Raw genomic sequence first — 11487 nt, forward strand, 5'->3', positions numbered from 1 at the left:
TTCTAATCCTGATGCAAGCTTTACATTTGAACAGATGATTAGAGTATAATTTTGTAGCTACTTATCACTGGTTAAACAGGGTTATGCCCAATGAGATTTCAGTAGTCTCTGTGCAGGCTGGGTGCTGGATAATCACTTTCAGCAGAGCCTGTGGGGAGGCTAGGTGTAAATGGCCCCCCCTCTGATCTACTACAACTCTAGCAGATGTGAATATCCCATATAAGTCTATCTCTCTTTATATATTTCTACCTTCTTACTTCTTACTTACTTGCCAAGAAAATCACAAAACTGTACTGATGAGAGAACAGAGGTGAAAAAACATGCTGTATTTGAAACTTACATCAAACTCTGAGACTTGGCAGTGCCAGCGATTCTCTGCTGGGTGGCAAACAACAAGCAGCCACCTTACTTGCGGTGCCTGGTGTGTGGCCTGGTGACAAACAGCTTGTCTCAGTTCAGTTAACGCCCACAGCCCCGAGCTCGGAAATTAATGTTTATATCACCCCCCACAATGGCATACTAACCTTTGAGCACACATTTGATAATGAATGACTTTAAACCCTTGGACAGGGAATTTAAGCTATTTTGCCCTGCAAATATTCTTTACTCACTCACAAATGGATGAGCTTGTTCTTTTGTTCCTTTCTAATGTAAGTGTAGTTTAATGTAATGAATTACCACCTCTACAACGCAAGAGAGGTTGAACTGGCTCATTTGAAGCAAACATGAATGTGTCCCTGTTGAAGTAAATTCAACATTTAATTCTCAGTAGACTCTTCTCCAGTTGACTTTGTCGTACCTACACAAGAAGGAAGTTTCGCTGTGATCTTGAACATACTGTGAGAATGAAAAAGTTGTCTGTAGACTGAACAGCAGCCTTTGAAAACAAGAGTTCTGCCAGCAAATGGTTCGCACACAAGTTCCTTGGTGTACGATTAAAAAATGAAATGCTCACTTGAGAGAAGGCTGTTGTAGCTATATCTGAACGCATCACTCAGAGGACTGTTGTAGGTTCTTAACAGTCCATTTCTATGGTTGATGGGGTCTGTAGACGTAGTATCAGTGGTAGAGAAGAGACAGATGTTGGAGAACTCTATAGCTTCTCCACTCTCTAAGAGATGTGTTTGCTGGGTAGAGGAGTCCCCAAGGACCCTGAGTTTATCTTCCATCTCCATCATCAGGGCATGTGATTTGACAGGCTCCCTTTACCCAGGCTCTGCCTCATCTCCAGGACAATAAGCAACACCATGTCTGATTAGTTTCAGAGTTCAGTGGTCTTGAACGCAGCGTTTGTATCGGTTGTTGTTGCGTCGTAACCCCTGTCTGTTTGACAATGGTTGCTCAGGCGCTGAGAAAACAGAAGCCTACAGTAGTATGCAGGAAGTCTCAGACACAGTGTAAACACATTTGGCTTGGGGTTCATGTTTGGCAGCCTTAGTTTCATCCTGAAGTTTCAGATTCATGTTCTAAAGTTTAGGTAGCCAAGTGTTAGCCTGATAGCAAAAAAGGTGCCCCAGAGAGCAATGATGTATCTGCCTAAACATGATTCACAATACATTTTTCTAAACTGTAACACACAGTGATTGGATTATATTTTATAAAGACCTCTCTTGTTGAGTTTGCCTTTGTTTTTAACCATGTTTCCTTTTTTTTTATCTGTATGACTGCGGTAAGGCTGTTCTACACTGTAGCATCTCAGGTTTAGGCTTGCTGTGATCGTCAACATGGGTAAAATTGCTAATCTAGCCAATTTAAGTGTATGTTACAGTGTTTTTATGGTAACTCCGACAGAAGCTAACCACTAACATCATCCTTGTATTGTCTTGTATCAACGAATACCCATTTTCTCTGCAGGGATGAGGTTTAAATATAACTTGAGAGAATTGAATAGACCACATGTTAGATATAATTAACTGAAGAGCAGGACTGAGCACGAGCTGTTTCATATGGCTCCTTTAAGCAAACCCTACTTCCGATGAATGTATGCCATACTTGTACAGCACAAACTTTAGATCCACCCAATTAAATGCAAAGCTCACTTGTTATAATATTTCTGTTCATGCCAGAGGTTCATGGCTCTTTAATGATTTGATCACACTGTATGTCTTGCGCACTTGTTAAAAACCTACATTGTTAAACATTGTGCCATTCCCATAACAATGGTATTTGTCTCAATGAAATGAAGGTACTCTGTAATTGCTGTACCTCTGTCTAAATCCACATTTACAGCCATCACAGCGACACAGAGGGAGAAAGATATTTAGAGAACCTACTACAGGTTTTTTATGGGAAAGCAGTTAAGTTTCCTGATTCTCTGGCATTAGGTTCATAGAGCTGACAAGGTTGCATCCCCCTTCCATAGAGCAGCCCTTATCTTAATGAGGAATCGCAACACACAGTCCTGTTGTAAAACAACAATGATGGGGGAAGCAGCTAATGAGGCTATCATGGTGTCGGGAAAGAGCCATCTCTCCCTACAGGCCCCAGCAAACAGAGCAAGCTCTGCAGCAGACGCAGAGAGGCCGGAGACAGAGCTCACATTGATTGCATAGGTTTGAGAGGCAAAGCCGGTGAAATGAAAGATGCCAAGACTCATCAGCTAAATTAGATCAAAGTGTAGAGTTTTGAGCTGTCTGCAAGCCGATTGTTTGGTTATTTGTGGGAGTGATTCTGTTGTGAGAAAGCAGCCGTGAGATCATGCTGTTTGTTTTCCTAAAACCTTGGGGAAATTTTTACGCATTTGAGCTTGATTGATCAGGCGCGATGTGTTGTTGCAACATTTCACTGGTGTATGTTTCCACTTAGTTGAATGAATTACTGCTGGGTGCATATGAGATTATTATTATAAGCTATGTAAATGAACAAATCAACTGCTAAAGACTGTTTATCTATTCAGAATCCATAGGAAATGTCTGTTCTTCAAAGGATTCAAAATTATACAACAATACATGTAAAGTAGCAAGTACTCTTCTTATAACTCAGTGTTCCTCATATGAAAGATAGTCCAAAGCTTTAGGTTTCCTTTAATTCATACCACAGGTCTGCTAAGCATTTGGAGCATTGTCTCTGTATGATTTAATAGCCTGTGGTAGTGTTCGGTTATGTGCATGATAAATCTAAAAACTTTCTTTTTCTCCACTGCTGTGCCACATTTGTCAACACACAGTATTTGGCCTGGTACAGTAGTTTTTCTTTTGGTTGTTCGGTCACTTAGAAAACTAAACATCCATCCCATCATACATCTGTGTGACTGAAGTGAATGCATGTATGTGTGGAGTTGTATGTCTACATTATATTTAGCTTTTTTTCTTTCTTTCTTTTTTTCCCCACCCGGCAGACTCTCACCCATCATATCCACCTTCCATGTGTGTAAAGCGGGAGCCCCATGAGGCATCCTTTGCCCCCTTCACCCCCTCCTCTGTTGGGGACTCTGTTCTAGCTGACATCTTGTCCCACCAGTCCAGCCTCTCTGTAGATGCCTCTACTCCCAGCTACCCTGCCCATGCCCATGTCTCCTGCTACGGCCAGTATGCCAGCCAGCCTTTAATAGCAGGTACAGCTTTCCTAAAGGCTCCAAAACCAGATCAAAATTAAATCAAGCTCACTCTGTCCAGTTGATTTTTTCTTTACTTTCCTCTTTACTTTCCTACTTTCCCGTTTTTTTAAAATAATTTAGTAATTCTCAAATATACACTAAATGAAAATGGCTGCCTCTCACGTTGCAATAACAACAATCCCATCATGCTTTTTTTTCACTCTACTGTTGTGTACACAGGAGCAAAACTGATTGCTTGGCCCTCATTAACAGCGACTGCCCTCACCCCCTTTTCTCCAGCTCTGACCCCTCGCTTGTCTCTCGGGTTAACAATAGACCTCCAGGTCCTTCCAGCCTCGTGACAGGCCCAAGGTCTGAGGGGCCAGAGGAGGTGAAAAGTAGGGGGGAGGAGAGGTTTGGGGGGCAGAGGCAGAGACTTAGGGCTGATGCTGGGGGCTCCTTTGGACCCATAGCTTTCTGTCCTGTGTGCCCCCTCATCCAGTCAGACCCGATGCTGTCAGTGTTAATTACAGAGCTGAATGTGGAGCAGAGAGCAGAGGGTGCTCTCACTGGTCTGATGCTCCTGACAGTTTTAAAGCTGCTTATAACTTTGGTATATTAATGTTATAGCAGTTGCAGTGTCCCATGAGATAATTCCATAAAAAATCATTTAAATGACTGGTGATAGATTAGTGACCTGTCCAGTGCAAGCTGGGACTCCAGCCCCCTGCAACCCCAGACAGGATGAACAGCTCAGAAAATAGATGGACAACATGCAACTTCATTAAACATTTTACATATTGTGGTGGCATCTGTAGAGATGAATAATTTGTGGTTATTTTTTTTAGCATTTTTTAACTATTTATTTCTTCAGATTATTGCAAAATGATCTTGCATAAGAAATTAAATGGTCTGAAACATTTCGACAGACAGTGGCATCATTTGTTTTTTCTCTGTGAATATACAATATGCATCACTTCACTTTATATCATAATTGCAATATTTAGGATCTAAATGAAAATTGTTTTTCCCCCCAAGAAAGTGTGTGCAGAAATACAAAAAATAAATGACAATGTTACTATACTGGTTAGTAAACAATGGATTAAATTGAACAAAAAAGCCTATTTTTGTCATTCTAACAATGTGTTGTGAATGATCAACCCTGTCTCCTAGAAATTATGTTATATATAACAAATTTGCAACAGAAATTAAATTTTGATGGAAAAGTGATGCCACCTGGATTATGTTTTCTTATCAGTAAAATGAGGAGATGTTAATTAACATACCTGGCAAGTCACAAAATGTATTGAAGGTATCAGTAACACATTAAACACAGAATCATTTAAGGTTTTTGTATTTATGGTTATATTATGGCACTTGGTTAAGGTTAGGGAAACTTCATGGTCATGTTTTAATATAGAAAAGTCTGCAGTGACTTTACATGCAAGACATCATGTTTACTTTATTTACATCAAACCAAAACGATGAACTTTCACTGACTTTAACCAAAGCGCTTTTGTTGCCTAAACTTTACCACATGTGGGACTCAGGATGTGAATCCCAGTCTCCAGTGGCAAACCAAGCATTTCTCAAAATGGCACTCGACACTCGAAAGACATTGCCTGTGACACTAATCCAGGCAGTGATTACATTTCTTATCACAAATAATTTGGATATAAACACAATTTCAATTGCGGCAGGGTTAAAATAATATATGTTTCAGATTTACCATACAACTCTCTGAACTAGTAATAGAAACCATAAATTCATATTCAACTTTTCTGTATTTGAGTCTCCTTATGACTGTTTTCCTTTTGTGTGCCCTCAGGTCGAGACATGGCCAGCACCACCTTACCTGGCTACCCGCCTCACGTCCCCCCCACGGGACAAGGCAGCTACCCCACCTCTACACTCGCTGGAATGGTTCCTGGTAGGTGACACTACACTCTTTTTATGATGCCATTAATTTTAGTTTATAGTACCCTTCAGTTGATCTTGTTTAAAAAAAACGTGAGGTCAGTCTAAGCTAAACATGTGATAATGCCTTTCTGTGATGTATCGTACAGTATGTGAATACTTGTGACTGTGACAAACAAATACCTGCACACACATTTACTATTGAGAGACAGAAGAACCCTATAAGCATGCTTCTGACTGAAAAGATTGAAGCAAGCTTGTTATAGCTGTGTTAGACTGCGGTTAGCGTGTGGTTAGCGTCTGCGGACGAGGACATTAGATGAACTCAATAGGCGATCACCACAATCAGTGGCCGTGAGATAGGACAGTTCCTCTCAGTTACACTCCAGCTCCCAGCGCTCATTACCCTCGCCGTGTCCACACAGCGCACTCTCACCAGCCCCGTCGATAAACACTGCTTTTGCTCCTCTCCTCGCCTCCCCGGACACCCAGGGCTGCAGAGCGTATCTCTTTCCCCTCTACTTAACCTGCAGTTCAGGTTCACAGCAAACAGTTAAGGGTCAAAACACAGAGGCGTGGAGGGCCTGTAAATATTTAAATCACTATCTCTCTCAGGGATGAGCTCGAGTTACGGGACCAGCAGTGTGGATGCTATAGCTGCCAGCGTGTGTAGATCTCTCCTCCAAACAACTGAAAACACAATTCCCTTTATTGCTTGGAGACATGTACCTTTCACACTGACCAATAATCAAAGCAGGCGTGCAGTATTTACAAGTGAGCTCAGTGTGTATGAGGGTAACAATTCAAGATATACGTGGGGGTAAAAGCTGATATATCAAATTAAGTTAAGAAAATTACTTTTGATTTACTGGATTATACACCACTGGAAAGATACACAAACAAACCCACATACAAGTACACAAGCACAAAGGCCTTCTTAATCCAGGGGTTGTAGGTTTTTTTTTTTTTTCGAATGACTAAGATTTAGTGTCTGGCCCCAAACACTGTTAAAGCAAAGGCCATTCTTCAGCAGCTTCATATAAAACCCCGCCTTTATAGTCTCGTAAAAGAAAGAAACCTGTGGACCCACAGCATCGCTCTGTGACATCCCCTCAGCCTCCCGTCCTTCCCGCCACGACCCGCACAGGGAGGACAAAGATAGAATGAGAGTTTGAGAGAACCTATTAGGGAGTTTTGAAGCGAAGCATCATAGCTTAAAAGCAGTGAAGTCCTCACTTAAGGAGAGAATAGAGGAAATCCTAAAGACTAACAGAGGATTAATAAAACAATCAATTCACCTAAAGGGACTGTTGAGGAAAGCTATAGAAGCAGCCAGGACAGAAATGCTTCAGAAACATTGTTGTGCGACAAGATTGTAATGTAACTGCAATGTAACTTGGTGAAAAGGCATCTTTTTACAGCTTTATATTTAACAAAAGGCTGTCAGTATTTTCTTTGTTAGCTCTTTGCTAATGTTTATTTTTATTGATTTGTTGTCTAGGAGGGGACTTTTCTGGAAACCCTTATTCTCATCCACAATACACCACTTACAACGAAGCATGGCGGTTCAGCAATCCAGCATTACTAAGTAAGTAACTTATATAATAAAAACTACCAAATATACTGTAAATACTGAACTTTGATCTGTTCTAGACAAATACAAACCATATTTGGAGACTGTAATATATTCTCTGTCCTTGGAGCTTTGCACACATGTGTCTTACATGATGTTTGACCCCGTGGTTTCCAACGGCTCGTTCTTCTGTTAACTTTCAGGTTCCCCTTATTATTATAGTGCCGCATCCCGTGGCTCCGCACCTCCCACTGCTGCCACTGCATACGACCGCCACTAGTTACCATGGAGACCAATTCAAACTGCAGGGGCAGGGCTTTGGCGTCCATATTGTCCCCGTCTGAGATACACTGAGGTCAAAGGGAAGCGAGGAGGAATCCTAAAGGAACCCCCAACCCCCCAACAGGAAGGATCGGCGAGGTCGAAGCCGATGCAACTAGCCCAGCTTCAGCGTTACACACACTTTGGGCCAAAAGGGCCCGCGGGCGTTCAGAACTCAACCATCATGCCCTCACTGTCTCACAGGCCTGAACATTTCCAGAATGACTTTAAGAGATTATATAAATATATATATTATAAAATATAAATTGAAGAAAAACAGTGTGAAGAATACCATGTGGAAACAATGTTGTGGGTTTTTATTTTTGTTTCTTTGTTGCTGTTGTTGTTGTTGTTATTTTATTCATGGATCCTCACATTCCTTTACTTAATGAACTGCAGTATTTTTCTGCTCTAAAGAGAGAAGTCCAGGGGAGACGAGAATGGTTCCATAGCTTGATGATGCAGAGACTTGAGCCAGTGTTGGAGGGCCCCTCTGACACTTAATGAGATCCTGGCTCCACACTGTAGGGCGGGCTTTACTCTGGTGCTTTGACTATGTCTTCTGCTCCCATTTCTTCAGTCCCGCCGACATTATCAGCATGTCCTACAACATTTACTGACCCTATAGACCAATGGCAACTTCACCCTCCCTGTGGCAAACAATCAGATGTAAAAAAAAAATGTAAATCGTTTTTTCAAAGTATTAAAAACATGGCGACCTTATACTTAAAATGGTCTGGACAGAATTTTTAATACTTTAAATTATTTTTTCTGTCACTATTTTTAATGTAAAAAAAGGTATCAAAGATTTTTCAGAGTAGTTGTTTTGTCACATTTCCCTCATTTTCCAGTCATGTCCATGTCCATGCACGATCGTCCTTTTGCTCTTTTTTTGCACTATAACCTCAGCTTATTTGATTTATTTGGCACATTCTCTTAAAATTAAGATTAATTAACCTACCCAGTTAGAGCATAAGTTAAACATATTTACGTTGCATAGGTGTAAAAACACAAAGCAGACAGACAGACAGTTGTGATTTTGAGTAAATATCTTTTTCAGAGTTTCTGAGGAGTTTGTAAGCCATAGCTCTTTGGCTACATGAACAAATCTTTCAGTTCTCTTGGGTTATACTTTATTCAGCTACTTAGTCATACCACTAGATGCCTACACAGTTTAGAAAGCTGTCCGCAGTTGAGCAAAACAACTGTAAATTAACTTCAACAATTGCCTTACAAACCTGTTTTTCCAAACTAAATTCATGCCTGTTCAATGAAATTAATTGCCTTTACAAACACATATTCACCACCACCCTCCTCGATTTACGTTCAACTCTCCACAAGGACTGAAAGAAAATACTGGTTAAGTTTGCTTTTTGGAAAATATTTTGTGAATGTACTTTTAACTACATTTGCCAAAGACTTAGTTTGATATTTAATATTTTATTTACAGTATATGTATGCATAAATAAATCAGTATTATCTTTTAAATAAGTAGTCAACACCGAACATGTATGTCGTGTATTTTCAACGGGCAAACCACATGATGATGCATATGACTGTAATGAAAAAAGGTGACATTCAGTGACTCAATATTCCATCAGTTGCAACAAATGCTGCTTTGTAGAATGATTTGTGAATAATGTGAAGACAATTCTTCTCTGTAAATATGATCACACACACCATTGCAGTATCATACTAATGTACTGGCTCCCTTTGTAGATATACAGACTGAAAAAAAAACATGCATTACATTTGTGTCTTAATGTAATGTTGTGCTCTAGAGAAAGGCACAACTTCCGTGTAACCTGTGGCTACTTAAGTAGCAGGTTTCAGATGCTAACATCACATACAGTAGGTTGTCTTTGTCATTTTATTTTATTTTCATGATATTGTCATGATGATGTTTTATGTCACTATGCAATGAGTTAAATGGCTTTCTGTATCATCTTTTGTTGTTGGGCTTAGACTAAGTAACCCTCAAGGTCTTCTATAGGAAAAATGGAGAACAGCATAAAAGTACAAAAGACCTCCAGCGTGAAATGGTTTCTCTCTGGTTTCACTTTTGTTCCCTTAAATGAAGATGTTATCAAACTGAAGTCCTTGGCAACAATCAAAGATAGTGTCCTGTTTGCTGTTAGTAGATGTTGTGATCATTATGTTAATCCAAATTACAGTCATCTGTGCCTCCATGTATAGAAATACATCCAAACTTATTCCCACTCACCCATCTCTCCCTCCTCACTTCCTCACACTCTCTCAGCCCAGCTATTTAGCGTAAGGCATCCAAGATGAAGTTTACTTTAATTCCACACAAGCAAACACATCATCTGGTACCAGGGTTAAGCGGAGGGCACCAGATAACAGAAAAAATAAAGACTGCGGTCCTGCTCTACGGGAGAAGCTATCCTCTTCAAATTGCACTTGGGATTTGCCTATTTCTGTCTACATGTAGCCTGACATATCTGAAAATGAGAGTGCACGCCACCGTCATTCAGGCGAAGTCTTTGCTTTAGTAAGTGGAGCACCTCTGAAGAAATGGGTCTTCTGCTGTTGTAAAGATGATACAGGAGATGTGTCATGGACATAAAAAGGATTTCTGATGAAAATCTATACGGAAAGCCTTGTGGCCTCAATCATTGTTCTGTTTCAGTTCTGTTCCAATTCTTTTTGTGCACATGAGAAATAAATTCTTTTATATGTCAGTCGTTGACTCGGTGTCCCCTCATTATTAACCCCATAAGAAAATGATTCAGAGTTCAAGGTTCCCAGGGAGCGAGCCTGCCGCTAGTGTATTGATGTTTGGTTTTATGAATGTGACTACAGAAGGCACTCGTACTGGTTACAGCTCTCAAATGTGAAATGGGCTACATGATAGCTGCATAGCACGTTGTTTGTGTGAGGTTATTCCATGTGTGTGGATATTGGTAGAAATCAGATAGATTATGATTTCTGTTTAAAGCATAATAAAAACAACTGCAGTGATGTTAGTGCATGTGTGTTTGTGTGTGTATGTGTGTGTGTGTGTGTGTGTGTGTGTCTGTGTGTGTGTGTGTGTGTGTGTGTGTGTGTGTGTGTGTGTGTGTGTGTGTGCAGGACAGAAGGAGAAAGAGAGAAAGATAGCGGGAGAAAAGGGTGAGACAAGCAGGCAGGACTGTTGGAAAGGCAGGAGACTGTTGCCCCAGCTTCTGACTCCAGTATATTTAATGATGCATTGGTTTCATCCATACCACGCTGCTGCTGCTGATGCTGCTGCTGCTGCTTCGTCTCCTCTCCACACTCTCTACTCTAAAACACACAACCCCAGCCAGTTGTAATTCAATTTCTCTGCTTCCTCTGCCTATTGTTTATTTCATGGATCCCCTGTGAAGCATCAAAAGCTGCTGTATCTGTCAGCCCCTAACTGTCCTATGTATTTGTCATTCAGGCCTTGTTAAAAGATAAAAACACACACACACACACACGCACACACACACGCTAACACCCCCTCTTCTCCCAGCTGAGAATTCCCAGTGGTAAAATTATTCCATTTAGATGGGAACTTTTTTGTCACTACCCTGTCTAAATTGGCATATCTGGCTCTCTCGTAGAAACCAATAAACTGTGAACCCGGATGCATCTGTCAGTCAAGCTCATCTTTACTTTAGCGGGCCAGATGACAACAACAGGAGAAGAGACACACAGCGGCAGAATGGGGTGCACTGATTGGCTCTCATCAGTTAGGCATTACGAAAAGCACCTGTCATCCTTGTGGGCTTCTCAAACCCGCACAGAGAGGCCCTGCCACAGGGGCCAATGGGCCTCACGCAAGATTTACTGAAACACTTCACCCTCATTGTCGACTTGGCCTGGTGATGCCCTGCAGCTCGGCCTCTTTGGCATGATTCATGTCTGTCACTGATAATATATACAGTGAAATAAGCCAATTTTAAAGAGGAAATTCTGAGGACATGCCTTGCAATTTTTAAGTTTTATTCAGACATAAACATATTGCATTAGATTGTATTTTTTTATATTGCACTTCTTTATAACCCCTGCTACTTTTTCTTCCAATCCTAAGTATCTAAAATAAGATTAACAGTCAACAGGGTGACCGGAATAAACACCGCCACATACAATGTTAACACCTAAGAATTCAATATAT

General features: G+C 40.8%; 1 protein-coding gene across 8 annotated transcripts in view; it reads left to right on the forward strand.

Annotated features, from left to right (window-relative positions):
- pax2a (paired box 2a) overlaps nt 1-10048 on the forward strand; it is a 30914-nt gene extending 20866 nt beyond the window's left edge. For 2 of the 8 annotated variants that reach the window (XM_044373833.1, XM_044373834.1), the window contains 4 exons: nt 3338-3553; nt 5364-5465; nt 6954-7040; nt 7229-10048. In XM_044373833.1, coding sequence (XP_044229768.1) covers nt 3338-3553; nt 5364-5465; nt 6954-7040; nt 7229-7305 — 482 coding nt within the window. In that variant the 3' untranslated portion in view covers nt 7306-10048. The remainder of the gene's footprint in view (nt 1-3337; nt 3554-5363; nt 5466-6953; nt 7041-7228) is intronic. The other 6 variants (XM_044373832.1, XM_044373840.1, XM_044373836.1 and 3 more) reach the window with 3 other exon arrangements.
- Nucleotides 10049-11487: the final 1439 nt, after the last annotated feature.

Source organism: Thunnus albacares, chromosome 14 (assembly GCF_914725855.1).
Source record: "Thunnus albacares chromosome 14, fThuAlb1.1, whole genome shotgun sequence".
NCBI lineage: Eukaryota > Metazoa > Chordata > Actinopteri > Scombriformes > Scombridae > Thunnus > Thunnus albacares.